Genomic DNA, 18,443 nt, shown 5'->3' on the forward strand with positions numbered 1-18,443 from the left:
TTTTAAAAATAAAATATTTACATTGAATTAATAATTTAGGTATTTTTAATTTAATAAGCATAATTTATTAATAAGAATATAGTTTGTATATTGAGAGTGAGAAATGAGTTAGTATTATTGTAGGGCATAAAAATTATTAGATTATGATACAAGAATAAAAAGTTTATCTAGAAATATTCTTATTAAAATTTTATATGAAAAACTGTTTTAGCTTTTGGGGTCACAATCAAGCCCATGACTAGAGAAGAAGTATAGTTCCATAATCATTATAATTTTGTTAATATATGTAATAATTTAGTTATGAATTGACATTGTGAAAACACCTAAAATATAAAATATATATATTTACTCAAAAATAGTAATAAATTGCAAAATATATATTAAAATAAATAATATTGATCTCTGCAGGTATATGGAAGTACACCATGAAGTATATATCAATGATTATTATAATTTAGCTCCCTCGATTCAACTTACAAGTGATCACATATATATAAACAGTACTACTAGAGAAGTTATAGAAAATCATAAAATGTTGACATATACATACATAACATATATAACAGTAACAGAGATGGCAATCTAGAAATTAAGAGAATTCCATGCATCCATATGCATGTGATCATTGATGGAGAGTAGTGATTTATGCAGAACTATATCAAGCTTGACATGTTCCCAGCATCTGGTTTGAATTGGGCAACTCCAAGATTTTGGGTTCCCTTTGATCATGATCATGATATTGGTTTTGTAATTTACAGCTCATTCCAATCATTTGATGATCATCATCATGGATTTCCGGCTCTGATGAACTAATTTCCTCAACTTCAGAAGTGGTAACCGCACCCACATCGATTGTATGCTCTGGTAACTTAACCTCCTCCACTACCACCGTCTTGTAGTTCCTGTATATTGCATACAGCACCATCTGAAGCAACCCGAACACCAACCCCAGAACATTTGGGATCTGTACAGCCAAACCAACAATACACTTATGTCTGAATATATGTGTACATGCATCAAACACAATGATAGTATTTAGGAGATTGCTTTTGTGGTTGGTTAGTGCATAAATTGGACTTCCACTTACCGCAATATGTAAATCCTTAAGAAATATGCCATATAAAAGCCAGGCGATAGCACTAAAGGTGAGCATCAATGATAAATGAAATGGCATAAACTCCACGCTTTTTGTAATTATAACTTGCCTCTGCAAAATTTTAAACAAAGTTACCATCGTCATGTCAACATTATAAAAGAATATTTATTTTAATCCAAGTAACAATGATTTGTTCAGTAAGTGGGAGTCACATAAACTTTGGAATCAAATCAACTAAAATAGGAGAAAAGCATCAAAAAGCAAGAATATATATATATATATATATTGAATATGAATCAAGTATTGATGTTGGTGTAGGAATATGTAAGGAATATGGGATGAGAGTCCTTACCATGATGCTTAGAGGTGCGGCGAACACACTTGTAGCAAATACTACACAGATCCATCCAAGAAATTCAACTCGATTCGATCCTTTGGTTAAGAACTGGATGAGAAGAAGAATCGAAAAAAATACTACACCGTCCAGCAATATAAGCATCCTCAACGTAGATATCTGCAATTCATTTTTACAAATTAGTAATGCAAACTTTGATCATTTTCATTAGCTTTAAAACCAAAGGAAAAAAGGGAGGATAAACTATATATATATACCTTGGATTGCTTTGATGCATAAGCGATATAGATAGCAATGTAAATGGTCTCCACGACACAACCGAAGGAGTTAATGGTGATGAGAAGGAAAGCTCCAGATTTGACAAAGGCATAGTAAATCCAAAGCATGGCACTGAAGAGAGAAACCACGTATGGAATGGATTGGAAACCCTCTGTTGATTTCTTCTTACAAATTCGGATAAAAGTTGGTCTGATATTAAACAATTACTTAGTATCTCAGTTCTTTGTCTTAAATATATATATATATATATATATATATAAGATTATTATCAGATCAAACCATGTAAAGTGTAAACAGACTTACAATGGAGCTAGGAAAACCACGAAGGAGGAAATGTTACCTACAAACATTGTGAAAATAATCAGCTCTTTAGTGTGTGTATTGCTCAATTGTCATTAAATGAGAAGATTGAAACTTTTGAAACAAAGTTTTTTATTGTAAACATTGTGAAGTAGAAACAAGTAGTGTTAATGAATAATGAATACCTAGGAGACCAGAGATAAAAACCCATGGATTATCAGCTGAAAACACGCCCATCTCTTGGCTATATACTCACTGATTCCCAAAGAGATGATCAATGTAAAGACTGGGGCTGTAAGGGAAAATGCCCTTTGATTTTGATCTCTCTCACTCGACCTGGGATGCAATTCTTAGTTCAAGGTCGTGGGGTATATATAGGGGAAGGCGCTCTGTTGCCTTTGCATGAAAATTGATTAGTTAATATGTTTCGACTTATCACTTAGGAGCTAGTGGGTGCTTACTATAGAAATCCATGTCTCTAATATTCTAATTTTATTTTAAACTCGAATCCATATTATTGTGATTGAAAAATACTTTTAAAATTGATGTGAAAAATGAAGTTTGTTAATTTAAAATATTTGATATTATTGGTAAAATTATGATAAAAATTAAATAATTCATTTTAAACATATTTTAAATTTAAAAATAAATTAAATTAGATAATATTTTAATATAATTATATATGAAACTTTTTAAATAGACAATAAATTATTTATAAATTTAATGATACATAAAATATAAAAAAAAAGTATATATAATAATATTGGAAAAAAATGAATTTATGCCTCAATCATTGAATCAAATGTTGGGAAATCCCATTGTAATAGACATCAAAGTAGAACCGGCAAAAGGAGAAGTCGTAACTTTAATGAACTTTTACTGTACGGATTTCAAAGCATCCAAACTTTAGACAGGTGCAGGCAGCATCTAAATCAGCACCATTCCCTTCAATTATTTGTCGTAGAAAATCCCTAAATCTGGTAACCTCTTGGCTTTTTCACTAACTTTTGCTTTTGTTGTTCTGGGGTTGATGGTGATAATGAAACTAAAAGATGAGATGAGCAAAAAGAATTGTTAAAACTTGCTGCTATTGCGTTCTATCTCATATGTCCTTTATTTTTTGACTGTATCACGCGTGAAGCAGAGGGAATTCAAAGTCAGCTTCGTAAAGCACCCAAGTGGCCAAACTTCATTCCCTGACAGTTATATGTATCTACCACCATTTACACAAGGAAAATCAAACTTCCACAACTGCCCTTCTGTTTCTTCATCTTCTTCTTCAATGTAGGGGTCGTGTTTGGACGAATGGAAAATCAAAAGCACAAAAGCATGAAATGTTAAACCAAGATAGGCCCTCAAGTGTTAGGGGGGGTATTAAAATAACTAAATCTCACCTGAAATGATAAGATTTTTACTATATATAAAATTATATGTCATGTAGTTTTTTTTTTTTTTTTTGCCCACTATGATCATCAGAATAAATAAGATTACCCTATGCATGATTAGATATCATCAGCATTCACCACCATCACCCATTTTTAAACAATTTCTTCACTTGAGATATTTCCTTGCTGGCTCTGCACTTGTGAATGTTAATGGAGGTTCCAAGTTAGTTACTTTCATGAACAGAGTTTTTGAAGGCGAAAGCTGTCCATCAACTTTGCACTTGGACATGCAATAACCCCTTTGCATGTCTTTAATGGGGACATTGAAAGTTTTCAAGCCTCCTTTTGCTTTGGTTAAGATGATTTGTTTCATTAGGAGACGACCTTTGGGTTATTGAAACATCTGTTATAGATTAATATTTAAAAATTCTCTTTATAAATTTGGGTAAAGTGGAATGAAGATAATGCAAAGAAATGATGAAAAGGGGTCATTATCTTTGCAAGGTGGTAGATTACCTGACTTAATTAAATGAATAACTTTGATTTACCTTTGACCGTCTAAAACCTGTACTTTCCTGATATATGGAGTGTTTAGTTTGGTTAATTAGTAGATTTTGGTGGTAAAATAAGTCAAGAAATCAATGATTGATCAATTATTTCTTTTGAATGTGTAATCATCAATTCTTTACCTAAATTTCATATCTCAACTACTCTAAAAACACTGACACTTCATCCCGCTAAAATCTGTATAATGGGATTCAATTACTTAATATTATGTACTCATAATTAATACTTTTATGAAGGAAAAACGAAAATCTTATACCTTAAATTTTGAATATGAATATTCAAAAATTAATTATTCTACATACAAAATAACATAATATTTTACAAGTAAGATTGGAATGTTGCATGTGTACTTATAAAGATTGTTATCCTTATCTTAGCAATGATACGTGATGTAATCCAGGAAGGCCTTGTAAGGATTCCTCCCCTCATGAGTGGCTCTTTGTCTGATACCTCTTATGGTGGCCTTGCATCCAAAGCCATCTGTTGCCAACCCTTCGCAGATCTTTTTGGATCATCTTAGAAACCATTTACTACAGACCCTCTGCGGGGTCACTAAGGACCATTAAAGCATAACAACCTTGTACAACCTTAACAAAGAGAATACCAGAGCAAGACCACACAATACAACACATGGCAACAACTAACATGTAATGACCCTACCACCTAGTCAACCTCATTGGCAACCCTACCATCTGTATTGTTGGTGATATGGCACTACCAAACAAGGGACACCCCCTATATATACCTTGGAGCACGAGGGGTAAAGGATTCCTTCTTCTTCTCCAAAAAAATTTAAGCATTCCTCAGCTATCTTCTTCTTTTCCCACTCCCCTCCTCTTTCAATCTTTGGCTCTCTTACTGTCATAGGTGAACCAAACCTATAGTCACCACCACCTTCTCCTCCCAAACTCTCTTACTGATTTCTTATATCAACAATTTTTTTTTTAAAAAAAGACAGTTATATAATTATCCAAAATAAGTCATATAAAAATATCACTTTAAAATACATAAAGAAAATTAAAAGTATAATGATAAATTTAACCCTTATTGTTTAGCCTTTTTGTCACTTTGGCCCTATTTTTTTTATCACTTTGGCCCTCAACCTTTAAAAGTTAGTCCATTTGATTTTTTTTTATATGGAAAGGTTAACTAAGCCGTTAGAATTTTAGTTAATTACACTAGACATTCCCAAACTATAACCTTCATTCAAAATTAGTCCCAAATTTTAAAACATTCTAATTACATCCCTCAAACTATTGAAGTTATGTCAATAAGATCTTTTTGTTACTAAATTCGTTAATTTAACCATTAAATTAGACGTCATATCTCATGTGATATAATTTAAAATGAAAATTTTAAAGAAAAATAAATATTGTGAAAATGAGTGTTGCAAAAATCTTGGTCTTGAGGTTTTCAAATTTTATAGAAGCTTTATTGTTCGCTCTCTCTTTTTTCGGTTTTGTTTTGTTTTTGTTTTACTTTTAAAAGTTACGTGACAACATTTTACTTTTATTTTAAATTTTCATTTTAAATCATGTCATATAAGATTTGATGTGTCATTTAACGATTAAATTATGATTTTAATAATAGAAGAACTTGATTGATATAACATCAATAATTTGGGGGTGTAATTGAAATGTTTTGAAGTTTAGTGACTAGTTTAATATGAGGGTCATGGTTTGAGGGTGTACAATGCAATCAACTCTCAAATTTTTAATAGCATTGACATGAAAATTCACATTACAGTCCATGTATACTTTTGTTGATACAGAATACAAGGGAGGAGCACAAAGAGGAGGTTAAGGTGGCGCTATGAAGTCCGATTCACCTGTAAAGGCTGAGAGCAGAACAAGGACAAGAGGACAAGCTGATTGAGAGGGCAAAATGTTCATAGTTTTCTAGGGTATTTATAGGAAAAGTCCTCTTGTCCATTGGTATGACCTTGGCTAAATAAGCGTTTAATCTCATTAAATGCGCAATGGATGATCATAGGCACATATTATGAGATTATATCAGTATGAGGTAGTCAAGCCGAAATAGACTCATTATTGTGTCTTGGAAGTGTGTTTATAGTAGGATAGTGTTTAATTTTGTCAACCATACCCTATGCATGTCTTCTTCTGACACATGTCTTCTTGGTGGAGGGATATAACAAGTTCAAATTAAAAAAATTAATAAAAATATTAAAAAGTTCATACAATTTTTTAGAAAAATTAGACATATTAGCAATGAAGTATATGTAGATTGCAAGTCGAGCTACCATGTTAATACTATTAAAATTTTAAAAATTCAGTCAATTTTTTGTTCAAAACAAAGTAATTTTGACTAAATTTTGAAGATTGAAAGCCAAAGTGATAAAAAAATTTAGGACCAAAATGACAAATGAATAAATGTTAAAGGCTAAGTTGTGTCTTTAAATATATTGATATTGAAACCATAAAACTTACCGAAAATTATCTGAATCCTAAATAAGACCAAATACCAAATGTTTAATTTGGATACGACTTGTCAATACATTTTAAAGCAATGATTAAAATTTTTATTTGACATTTAAATTATACAAATTCAAACTTTGTCATCTTTTTTTTCTTCCTGATGATAAAAAATATTTAGGTACCACGCTCAGAGTATTATTTAGTATATTTGGTAATAGCTTATAAACCAACCCAATATCATTACTTATGAATACAATGTCGTTGCTTTTAGGAAAAAATCACATACAATATCATCACTCATGCATACAATATCTCATTGACCTTTCATGTTTGAGGGGAAGTTGATTTCGGACCTTTAATGGAAGGCATTGTCCCATTCAAAGGTTTTGTTTCTTGTACTTTGAGGAGTCCAAAGTAGTTCATGGAATTTAGAGAGTATCTCGATTAATGTAGATACAACTTACAAACTCATGAAAGGTGTCAATATTGCTAAAAATATTAATCATGCAAGTTGCACTTCAACGGATCAAACAATCAACCAAGGCTTAAATGTCTTACTTTAGCATACCGCAATGGCATTTAAGTCTTGACCAATGGTTACTTACAAAATTAATATTTCTAACAATATTGATACCTCTCCGATGAGCTTATAAGTTTGTATCTACATCAACCGAGACGCTCTCTAAATTCCGTAAACCCTTTAAGCTCTCCTTAAAATCCAAAAGGCAAAACCCTTAAATAAGACAACACGGATCCAAAACCAACCTCTCCTCTAGAAGTGTTGAACCCTAAAGTGTGTTGCTATGTTTAGCCATTAGATTTTACTTGAGCATACATATACTATTTTTATCATCACAAGCGAAGAAAATGTAATAATTGAGACTGAAACTGTAAATTTTAGTAAATCCAACAAAAAAATTTAACAAGATGTTAGCACTTAACATAATTGTAATTTCCATAAAACTCTTTACCACAGATCTTTATGTCATCTAAATTTTAATTCTCTATCTATGTAAATAAAAATAAAAATATATCTCGAATTCTGAATCATATATATACACAGCACCGGGGGCTCTAGTAATTTGATATTAGAAGGAAGGTCCAAATTACGTAACACGTACTCACCATCTCTCTCTTTCTTTTTATTTTATAAACATGGTTAATTTTCAATTTTAGTCCCTTTAATGTGTTTAAATTTTAGATTTAATTCTCTTTGCTCTCCGTATTTTTATAATGTTATTAATTAGTTCAAATAGTTAATTTTAAAATTAAAATGTTATATGCTTATATATAATTTGAAAGCAGCTTTTTAAATCCAAGAAGTAGAGGGATTAAATCTTGAAAACAAAAGTAGGATGACTAAATCTCAAATGTACGAAATTTAGATTCATAGTTGTTTGACCTAGATTGGACAGGTTGAGTATCGGTCCCGGGAGAAGCATTAGATCACTTAACCTGCGAGTCGATATGAACCAATATAAAAATCGGTTGGACTGATTTTATATTTTTTTATATTTTTTAATGATTTATTTAATTGAACTGCACAACTAATGACTTGACAGATTTAGCATCAACTTGATTATGAAAACTTTACTTAGAATATATTTTAATATTTAAATTTTTATTTTATAATTTAACACAAATAAATAATCAACGTAGTGCAAAAAGTACATAAATCGTATCGTATGAAGAGCTAACGATCCAACCAATTTTGGGCTAAATGGGCATTTCTGAGTGATCCATATTAATTTTATCCCAAGCTGTTTTCTCTTTATTTTAGTTGTTTATATATATTCCTAGTTTCTTATCTCAATTTTCATGTGATATGTATATATATTTAATTGTATTAATTATTAATTTAAAATAATTTTAAAATTTGTAATGTTGAACAAATAAAATGATTAAAATAAAAATCATATAAATATGAATGCTTGGTTTTTTAGTCTTTATTTATGATATTATAATGGTTATAAAAATCATATATGATATTTTTATATGTGATATTAATTTTGACAAAATAAATATTTAAGAATGTATTTATTTTAAGATCTCTAATTTAATTCCATATAAATATATATTCATATTAAAATTTATTTTATTACACAAATATATAACTATTGTAAACTCTTAAATAATTTAATTAATACATTAACCAGTATAGAAAAATAAAATAGTATTATCGTATTTTAATCATAATTAAATATATCCATCTAAAAACTTCGAATATTAAATTACAATTTGTGAGAAATTTATCATTTTGTCTTGTGAATTTCACTTGATAATATCAATATTTCATTCTTTATAATCAATATTATGTTTTAAGAGAAGAGATTGGATGAAGCTGTGATTTCACGTCATTTTATCCTTTTCAATAGGAGAATTGCAAATTAGATTTTTCTTCCTAATTTTTAGCTTTTTCCTCCTTAAAAAAATTAAAATCTAACTAAAAATGCTAAAAATTAGAAGGAAAAATCTAATTTGTCATTCTCTTATCGGAAATGGATAGGAATGACATGAAATCATAATATCATATAATCTTTCTTATATATTCCAAATATGTTTTTGGAGTATGAGAGGTTTCCCATTCATTGCTGCTAGGTTTCATTTCACTTTTGATTTTTCTTTTTGATTTGTTTTTTTAGCCAACTGAAAAAATCTGGTGAAAGAAAAAGGAAACCAAAGTTCAGAGAGAGGGAGAAGAAAAAGCTAACCCAATTTTGTACTTACAATCCTTGAGAGTTTCGTTTTTATACTTAATCCTTAACTTATCCATAACTCTTAATATTTAAAGTGAAAGATATTAAGTGCTTAAGCACAATTAAATCAATGTCTTGCAACAATAGTAATACCAACCAAACTCAAATTTAATCGTTGGTAGTTTATTGTTAATTTGTTAACTCTTTAGATTTCTCTCTTACCGCAACACATAATAGAAAATCAATCGTTCCTTAATAAAATTTATCCTACAATAATGCCATCATTTATTGAAGTTACGAATAGAAGTAATTGATGCTTCGATAATTTGCAAAAGAAGCATGCACCACATAAACAACCTCATAGGTATGAGCGTGTTGTTAAACATCTTTTAACTATGTTGATGGCCATGGTTAATTATTATTGTTGAAGTTCCAATCTAGAGCACACCAAACGTGCATGATAGTCTTTTATTAGATACCAAATCAAAACAAAATCTTGATCAAAAGCATGGAGATATTCCCTTTTATTGATGCATCTACAAATTCAAGGATGAACCTTCTTCAAGATCCAAAATTTTTACACAAGTGATGACACAATCTAGTAAGGGGCGAAGTCAGCGAAATTAAATTGTAAATTTTACAATAGTAAAAATGTAATTTCATTATTTTAATAGCTTATATATCTTTATAATTTTTAAAGAATTAAATCATATTTTTATCAATTTTACATTTACTAATTAAAATTTTTAAAGAGCCTTCATATAAAAATTGGATGTGATAATGATAAATGTGGAGGAGTTAAAAAGATAGAAGCAGAAATCACTTAATTGATGTTACAAATCAGTTAGATGAATTGAATTAGAGAAGCAGTATGGTCAACATGTTGGAAGTTGAAGGAGAAACATTTTATGCACTCCACTGCATCCTCCGGCGCTCCAACGAAAGAACTTTAGATTAGATACTTGTCATGGCATGCTCCAACATTACAAGCCAGTCTTTTCTCTCTACCAATATTGCTTTTGACTTTTTACTAATTTTGTCTTTTTATTGCATGATTCCACTCCAACGACAATCATATTTTTATTCATCAGTGGAGAAGAATAAGATGTCTACTCCCATGACAACCACGTTTTAATTATTTTTCCAACTTTTATATTGCATTAAGTTAGATTTCTAGATTTTTTTTTAAATATTGATTCTTAATTATTATTTAAAAATAACCGGTTAATATTTTATTTCATTTGATGTTATAAATATCAAAATTATACATGAACTTTGATTTAATGTATAATTGTATATATAGATTTTAATTTGGTGCAATTATATACGTGAAACTCTAATTGTGGTTCAAATATATACTTAAAACTTTAATTTTGATTTAATCATATGTATTTAAAGAAATAAATACATCAATTTATTTTTATACTAGATAACTATAATTATTTATGTATGCAATATATAAATATAAAATGTGTTATATTAATAATTGTGTTAATAATTCGCAAGAATTAGATCAAATCAAAATTTTATTAATAAATTTACACAAAATTAAATTTTATATATAAATTTATATGTATTTTTTAGGTTTATTTTAGGTGTTATAAAAAAACTTATTCTTCAAGGATCCGGAGTGTGTTCCCATTCCATTAATGAAATGGGACATCATGAACCATTGGCTGGCAGTGACACGAGCATCGCAGAGACAGAATCATATGTATTTGTGGGAATGCCACTGGATTGAGGGTCAACATTATCATACATACATGCATACATACCTGTCTTGTCAGAAACTGAGAATTTACCTACAGTTTATTATATATATATATGTCTATCCACATCATATTCTTACCCTGGCCTTGTTTTGTTCTTAAGGGCTAATATTATTTTTTTATCTTATTTGATAGTATAATCAAATATTAAATAACTAATTAATATATACCCACATAAATGGGAATCTTTAGAGCAATTTTGAAACTGTTGACCAGCTCGACGTTGGACCGTGGCCACCTTAGACGGCGGTTGCTGATTGGCTAAGTTATATAAAGTAGAGAAAAGTCAATGCAAAATTTTGCCTTCAATATAAGGGAAAAAGTTGAAAAAAAGCGAACCCAAAATTAAAAAAAGAGCCGCCTTTTCTATTCTATTTGCTGCTTTTCGCCAAAGAAGCTTTTTTTTTTTTTTCCCTTTTACTACTGTTATTCTTCAATTCTCTCTACTTAATTGAGAGGTAAGGAGAAAGGTTGAATTTTTGGAAGATGAACGGTTTGCAGCGTCCTCGACCAGATTTGGCTGATGAAGCTAATCATGGTGATGGTTTCATTAGAACTTATAAAGCTTGGAAAGGCAGCAATGTAAGCAAAAAAAAAAAAACTTTCTTTTATATCTCTTTTGATGGTTTGTTGATCAAAGATCTGAAATTTAGGGTTGATTTGATGGAATCAAAAGTCTGTTTATGGGTTTTTATTGCTATATGATTGATGGGAAAGGGTTCTTTTTGTGTTTAAAGCTTGGTAACAAAACATAAAGGTGTTTGGGTAATTGAATTTTCTCGGTTTTAGTTCTTTGGTAGTTCATGAGGTTGATTTGAAAAAGGATCATTTGGAAGTGAAAGGCAATTGATTAAGCTTGATGTGAATTTTTGTGAATTAATTGAGATGTTGCAATATGACCCAACTTTTTTTTTAATGAACAATCTGACCAACTTTAGGCATATGGAAGATCAATTAAGTCTCAATTGTAAATTAATCTAGCGAAAAATAATTCTGGAAAAATTGAGCTGTAGAGTATAAATATAATGCTTTTATTTTAACTATTGTTTATGCCAATAGTTTCTGGGTCTTTTTTTTTCTTCTGCAGGTATTTGTTTTGGGAGGAAGATTTATATTTGGACCTGATGTGAGATCCCTTTTCTTCACTATCTTCTTAATTGTTGCTCCTGTTGCTGTCTTCTGTGTCTTTGTAGCAAGAAAATTAATGGATGACTTCCCTCATCACCTCGGAATATCAATAATGGCTGTTGTTGTGGCTCTCACTTTATCTGTTAGTTCATTCCCTTCCTTAAAACACCATTGTTTTTCATGTATGCTGCTTTTTGTCACTGATGTTCTGCGTATTGAATGTATTGTTTATGTTGATTTTATGATCTGGTATGGTTATTAGATGTTGATGCTCGCATTTCTGCTATTGCATGAAAGATGTCATGAATCATTTAGTTTTGCTAGTGATTGTCTGCATATAGAGTGCTTTTTTGTGACACTGATGTTCGGCATAACGAACTCTTGGAAACGGTATTGTGTAAGGTGATTTTACGACAGGATACAAATTTCTAAATATGATACTAAACGTCGATGGTCGCTTGCCTTTGAATACAAGTTCTACCATCGTATTTGCTATTGATCTTTGAATGCATTTCCAGTGTTTCCTCAAGTTATCAATTCAATACTCAATTTTGCACAAAAATAAAAAGTTCATTTTGTATTCTTAAATCACATTTTGATATTCAAACTTGCTTGTGATAATTGGTTTGATATTCCAAAATCACTGCAAATATAATGAGTTACAGTTGACTTATGTTTCCTCAGGATATAACTCTTCTTCTACTAGCCTCAGGAAGAGATCCCGGTGTAATTCCACGAAACTTGCACCCGCCCGAACCTGAAGGTTACGAAGGAATGACTGAAGTTCGGCCTGGCCAAACTCCACCATTACGATTACCGCGTACAAAGGATGTGATTGTCAATGGTATAAGTGTGAAGATCAAATATTGTGATACATGCATGCTGTACAGACCTCCCCGATGTTCTCACTGTTCGATATGCAATAACTGCGTTGACAGATTCGACCACCACTGCCCTTGGGTTGGTCAGTGTATCGGACTGGTAATACAAATTGTTTTACGTGATACTCTACTTTCTTCTTCCAAACTAGTGGCAACAGCAGCACTATGTTGTCTTAAACTTTTTTTTGGCAATTTCTTTAGTTCCTTTACATCTGTTTAAAGCCCTTTGTTTTCCCCTTATTTTGATATAGGCACGATCCCTTTACAGTGTCTCTGATTTTTGTTTTCTTCTCCTTTTGGTGCAGCGGAATTACCGATTCTTCTTCATGTTTGTCTTCTCTACAACTCTACTTTGTTTATACGTGCATGGATTTTGCTGGGTTTATATCCGGAGGATCATGAATGGCGAGGAGGCTACAATCTGGAAAGCGATGACTAAAACCCCTGCCTCCATTGTGCTAATAATCTACACCTTCATTTCAGTTTGGTTTGTTGGTGGATTGACTGTCTTTCATTTGTATCTAATCAGTACAAACCAGGTAATATTTATATTCCAGTTCATTATACGTTCATACTGTCAAAATTTTCAAATTCTAGCACTTCGAATCTGTTTTAACGTACATCACTTTTCCTGTAAACCACGGACTACTTCCAAACCTACGACATATAGTGATAAGTTTATTATGCTTGAATCTTGTGGTGTTCTATTTTTAGTGCTTTGCATTATCTTCAGCTGGAAATGACCAAGTTCTTTTTTATGCTTTTGGCAGTCTACATACGAGAATTTTAGGTACCGGTATGATAGTCATGAGAATCCATACAACAAAGGGGTCATCAGGAACTTCTTGGAGGTATTCTGCACCAGTATTCCTCCATCCAAGATAAACCTCAGGGCAAAGGTTCCGAAGGAACCTGCAATTGCACCAAGAACAGTGAGTGGAGGTTTTATCAGTCCAAACAACGGGAAAGCCATTGGTGACATCGAAATGGGGAGAAAGCCAGTTTGGGATGAGGCTTTAGGAGATATAAGCGATTATGAAGGACAACACAGTGTTGACTACAGCGACAAGGACAGCAGATTGCCTGATGTATCTCCCGATTTAAGTAGGATCCTTCCTCCGGATAACACAGAGGGGCGTGGTGTCATGCATCATCCTAGACGTTCGAGTTGGGGAAGAAACAGTGAAAGATGGGAAATATCACCCGAGATTCTTCCTTTGTCCAGAATTGGAGAATCTAAGGGGATGAATGGTAAGAGCAATGGGGAATCTACAAACCAGAATCAACAATTTGAAATGAGGTTATCAACTGTAAAATGAACAGAAAATAAACATGAAAGAGGAAAAAAAAAATGGTGTGCATTCTGTTTGGTGTTTGATTGGAACCAAATGCTTTAATTTTTCACATGCTAAAATGTTTTGTAACGTGTAATGAGTTGTGTTATTTCATTTGCCCAACGTGTAATGGGTTGTGTTAAAACGATACCTTGGGGTTGTTTTATTCCTCCCCAAAAGAGAGAGAGAGAGAGAAAAAAAAAGTCTTCAGTGATACTTTGGCCTGGGTTTACGCTTTTTTACTTCATTTCAAAATGCTTCCACTTAAATGGCAGTAAGCCACGGTAAACCGTGCAGAGGTTTTATATATGCAATCGACCATAGTGACCGTGTCTCGCTGTGTTGAATGCTTAAAGAAAAATGAAGAATTTAGAGCTTATATCGTCCTATTGCGGAACTTGCTGCTACATCGTGTGAGATGAACATCTCATCCTTCTACAGTAGTTGTTCTTTTCGGTGTTTAAACTTCAACCGTTCCACCATTTTATCATAACCCTCGAAGAAATAATAATGGGTTTCAATGAAAATACCCAAGTTGGAACTACACCAGAAACTTATCACCCTACCAGTTTGAATAATAAAAAGTTGACAGTAAATTTGAATTAAAAATATATTGATTGAACCAAATTTTATTTTATTTAATATTTTTTTAAATGAATTTTTATAAAACCAAACCAATCAACTAACCAATTGGCCATTTACAAAAGCATTAAAAAATGCAGTATGACGATTATTTAAAATGTTAATTATGATAAAAATACCGGAAAAAATCAATCTACAACAAAAAGAACAAAATAAAACAGTAACTTGAAGTTAAAATTGGAGTAAACAAAACTTCACCAGTAAGGGCGTCGGATTGCGAAAAAGAGAGAAAAAAATTAATTAGCCATTTCTAAAGCCTGAACGCTGCTTTAATGATTCATTCATAGCATGGGCCAAACCCTGACTTGTCTTTAGGGACAAACGAGCCCTCTGATTACCTTTGGCTCCTACCATTGACTGATTCTAAGGTGCTCTACTCACACCAATCGGTGAAGTATCGTCCATTTCGACCTACTAGGTCCCATATTTTGTCCAAAAAGATATATCACACACTGAAGTTGATGTGAATACTTGAATCCCGTGACTAATTCTAGAACACTGTCGATGTGAGATTCAGGAGTCTTTCCTCTGATAATGACATTTTGACACGTAAAAGTGGTAAATACTGGCACAATAAAATACAAATAGGATGGTTGGTGAGTCCCCAAGAAAGTCAAAAGAATAAAAAAGAAACAAAATGGATGCCAAAGCAAACTCTTTTAAGCCCACATAGAATCTTGAGATAATTAATTTGTAACCCATTGCAAAGGATGTCCTTCTGTAGGAATTTTAACAGAATACGAGTATTGGTTTAAAAAATACAGCACATTTTGCAAGAAAAGCTCACAACTTGTAACCACGACTGCAGGCATAGTCTCCTCCAGGTTACTGCATTGACTGAACGCGTTTCATAATGATGAGTGTCAAGTCCATGTATCGTTGAGCACAATTAGAAAGACAAGCAGATTCACTCGAGCTGAATTTATTCCCAGGAGTACTTGTGATACACTTGTCCCAGCACACACTTGTAAGCTTTGCCACCATCTCATTGACCATGGCTTTTTCCTTTTCTTGCTGTATAGCCACAACAAAATAAATCAAGAACCTAAAATGGCAAGATCATAAGCTTCTCAATGTACTGGAAAGGCCACATAAGAAAAAATTTTCAAACTATTTCAACAATTTTTAATCCATCACAATTAAAAACCATTAAGCGATTTAGACTAATTATAAATCCCCTTATTGAATTATTGACATGAGTGTAATTGACTCAAAAAGTTTGACAAAAGCACTCAGCATATAATTAGAAGTTTCCATTCCTACATAATTTTCTCAGAGCTATACATGCTCCTAATCCTACCTTCTCTCCATTTTGCACTTTCAAATACCAGGTGCGCCGAAGACTTGTACAAGGATCCCGTTATTTGCACACTCATGCTTAGCCTATGTTGGCCAACAAATCAACAGAAGAATATGATACATTTGTCTCCTTCCAACCTAGCATGGACAAAGGATGTGCATGGGCAGATGTGGAAATAATGTTTACCTATAACTGAAGTCCCTCATGTTTATTTTTGTGGACTCCTTTCAAAGTTCTTCCTATAGAATATTCTAATTGTATCATACACACAACATGCCAATAAATACTAAATGGATCTAGCCTAAGAGCACTTTCTAAGGTTATCATATTAAGTAATATTTTCTCCCACTGGACTGAAAATCAGTATATAAACTGTCACCAACTGCAATTGTAAGAGAAAATTACTATAACCACAAATACTAACCTCAAAGTGTGCATAGGTCATTCACTAAAAAAATCTAGACTAAAAAACAATACTACAATCTGCCACTAAGAGTAAAAGCAAACCAGAATCTAATGGTTCCACCTAGAATATACTACTTAATATACATAGTTTTATGCAAAATGATGAAATTATTTTATAAAATGAACAAACAAAATTCCTCAGACTATTAACTTCTGATAAAGAAGATATTACATAAATATCTTTCTTTTAAAGGATTTTGCTAAAGAGTGTCTTAAGAGCACTCTTCAAAGCTACTCTATACAGTAATATCTCTATCTAATGTATTGAAATGATCAATAAAGATGCAAATATTACCTTTAATATAATAATCTTATGATAAATTGTATATTAGCTTACCTAAAAGTGTAATCTCAAGACACTCGTTAGCAAAACTCTTAAAAAAAGGGCCAAATAATGATTAGTGGAACCGGTTAAAGTGATAACTACAGAAAGCAACGTCTAATTAGCAGCACCATTTTTTTCTTAAATTCAATGAAAGTAAAATACTAAATCAAAAGAAAAAACTCATGAACTGGTAACAATTATCAACCTGTGCCCATAGGCACCAGTTACGCGAACTCTAAAAAGGAAAATGCAAAATATGTCATATAAAATAGCTTAAGGGAATGCCATGAACACATTAGCCTGACTTACCACCATGATTTTGCTTTATATTTTATTTGAAACTAAAATCTTTAAAAAGGCAATGAAATCAAAACTCCAACAGTGTAAAACCCATCAAATCATCAAATCAGAGGAGATTTGAACTTTGGGTGATAAAATTAACAGAAATAAGAGCAGTTAACAGATTATTTCTGCAATGAAACAAAAAATGAGAGAGAGCATACATTGAGGAACCGTTGCAAATCAGGAGAATTGAGAGCTGATGCATCCATTTGGAGAAGACCGAATTTAGCACTACGTTGGAAATGGCAGCCAAAAGGAAAATTAGCCTAAAACCCTCTTTCAAACGCATCAAATTCGCAAAACCCTAGAGAAATACTGTATGTAGATGGGCTGGACTAAGCACATGACCAGTGTAAGCCCATTACTATTCTCTTATGGGTTAAATCTTTTCCTTTTAAAGGCCCCAAAAGTTGGTTCCCGAATTAGCCCCAACAGTGTAAATTTTACTAAATATTGAAATATTAAAATTACTATCGCCCATTTGGATGGGTGATGGCAGTGAATTGGGTATTTGCGTCTTTTTAAATTATCTAAATTCAAATTCATGATTTACAAATTTTTTTAGTATTATTACCCAAACCCAAACTAAATATTATATTTGAACATGCAAAATTTGAATTTAACATTTTTATCATATGTTTGCTATTTGAATCCCCAAAATTCAAATATGAATATGGGGAATAATATAAAGTCGAACAAAAATTAATTTAAATAAAATTTAAGTTTAAAGGGTATAAAAACTTTCAGACTTTAAGAAAAATAAATTCTTATCTCTTTTTTCACTCAATTGAGTTCTTGAACTATAAAATACATCAAAATAGCTCTTTTGACTATTAAAGCTAATTATCCTTTTTTTTTCGTTTTTGAGTTAACTCCGGCACTATGACATGTAGCAAAATTAAAAATAAAAATATTTTAATCAATAAAATTATTTAAAAATGGTAAAATCATATAAAACTATTGAATATAAAAAAAGAAATTTTAAAAGAAAAAAAGAAGAGAAGAGAAGAGAATAAAACAATTAAAACTCCCTATAACTTTTACGCAAGTTTTTAGGGGTCGGAATGTCATCCATGTTATTCTTTTAGGTTTTGAGAATTGAAAGGAGCTCAGCTCATCCCCTTTATGAATTTATTTACAATAA

The 18,443-nt window shown here is 31.5% G+C and overlaps 3 protein-coding genes across 4 annotated transcripts; 1 reads left to right on the forward strand and 2 right to left on the reverse strand.

Annotated features, from left to right (window-relative positions):
- Nucleotides 1–433: 433 nt before the first annotated feature.
- LOC105762513 (bidirectional sugar transporter SWEET12) lies at nt 434–2,267 on the reverse strand. Its single transcript, XM_012580280.2, has 6 exons — nt 2,216–2,267; nt 2,034–2,070; nt 1,709–1,919; nt 1,449–1,610; nt 1,088–1,207; nt 434–964 (listed from the first exon to the last, which is right to left on the reverse strand). The coding sequence occupies exons 1-6, from the start codon at nt 2,265–2,267 to the stop codon at nt 659–661; spliced, it is 888 nt and encodes a 295-aa protein (XP_012435734.1). The 3' UTR covers nt 434–658.
- An 8,953-nt stretch (nt 2,268–11,220) lies between these two features.
- On the forward strand, nt 11,221–14,370 carry LOC105764819 (probable protein S-acyltransferase 7). 2 transcript variants are annotated; one of them, XM_052625419.1, is made up of 5 exons: nt 11,221–11,464; nt 11,970–12,008; nt 12,695–12,991; nt 13,197–13,430; nt 13,662–14,370. In XM_052625419.1, the coding sequence occupies exons 1-5, from the start codon at nt 11,369–11,371 to the stop codon at nt 14,208–14,210; spliced, it is 1,215 nt and encodes a 404-aa protein (XP_052481379.1). In that variant the 5' UTR covers nt 11,221–11,368; the 3' UTR covers nt 14,211–14,370. The 2 variants fall into 2 exon arrangements, with proteins under 2 accessions (XP_052481379.1, XP_012439039.1); XM_012583585.2 differs by having other exon boundaries at nt 11,222–11,464; nt 11,970–12,152.
- Nucleotides 14,371–15,524: 1,154 nt separating this feature from the next.
- On the reverse strand, nt 15,525–17,616 carry LOC105764820 (mitochondrial import inner membrane translocase subunit TIM8). The gene is made up of 2 exons (XM_012583586.2): nt 17,461–17,616; nt 15,525–15,881 (listed from the first exon to the last, which is right to left on the reverse strand). The coding sequence occupies exons 1-2, from the start codon at nt 17,506–17,508 to the stop codon at nt 15,693–15,695; spliced, it is 237 nt and encodes a 78-aa protein (XP_012439040.1). The 5' UTR covers nt 17,509–17,616; the 3' UTR covers nt 15,525–15,692.
- Nucleotides 17,617–18,443: the final 827 nt, after the last annotated feature.

Source organism: Gossypium raimondii, chromosome 12, assembly GCF_025698545.1.
Source record: "Gossypium raimondii isolate GPD5lz chromosome 12, ASM2569854v1, whole genome shotgun sequence".
Classification (NCBI taxonomy): domain Eukaryota; kingdom Viridiplantae; phylum Streptophyta; class Magnoliopsida; order Malvales; family Malvaceae; genus Gossypium; species Gossypium raimondii.

Bases quoted from the DNA above. Each gene is read 5' to 3' on its own strand.
- LOC105764820 (XM_012583586.2), bottom strand. From the start codon at position 17,508: ATGGATGCATCAGCTCTCAATTCTCCTGATTTGCAACGGTTCCTCAAT. The intron at 15,882-17,460 runs GTATGCTCTCTC...GTGGCTATACAG, and splicing joins ATTTGCAACGGTTCCTCAAT to CAAGAAAAGGAAAAAGCCAT.
- LOC105762513 (XM_012580280.2), bottom strand. From the start codon at position 2,267: ATGGGCGTGTTTTCAGCTGATAATCCATGGGTTTTTATCTCTGGTCTC. The intron at 1,611-1,708 runs GTATATATATAT...AATGAATTGCAG, and splicing joins ATGCATCAAAGCAATCCAAG to ATATCTACGTTGAGGATGCT. The intron at 965-1,087 runs GTAAGTGGAAGT...TTGGCTGTACAG, and splicing joins TTAAGGATTTACATATTGCG to ATCCCAAATGTTCTGGGGTT.
- LOC105764819 (XM_012583585.2), top strand. From the start codon at position 11,369: ATGAACGGTTTGCAGCGTCCTCGACCAGATTTGGCTGATGAAGCTAAT. The intron at 11,465-11,969 runs GTAAGCAAAAAA...TTTCTTCTGCAG, and splicing joins AAGCTTGGAAAGGCAGCAAT to GTATTTGTTTTGGGAGGAAG. The intron at 12,992-13,196 runs GTAATACAAATT...CTTTTGGTGCAG, and splicing joins TTGGTCAGTGTATCGGACTG to CGGAATTACCGATTCTTCTT.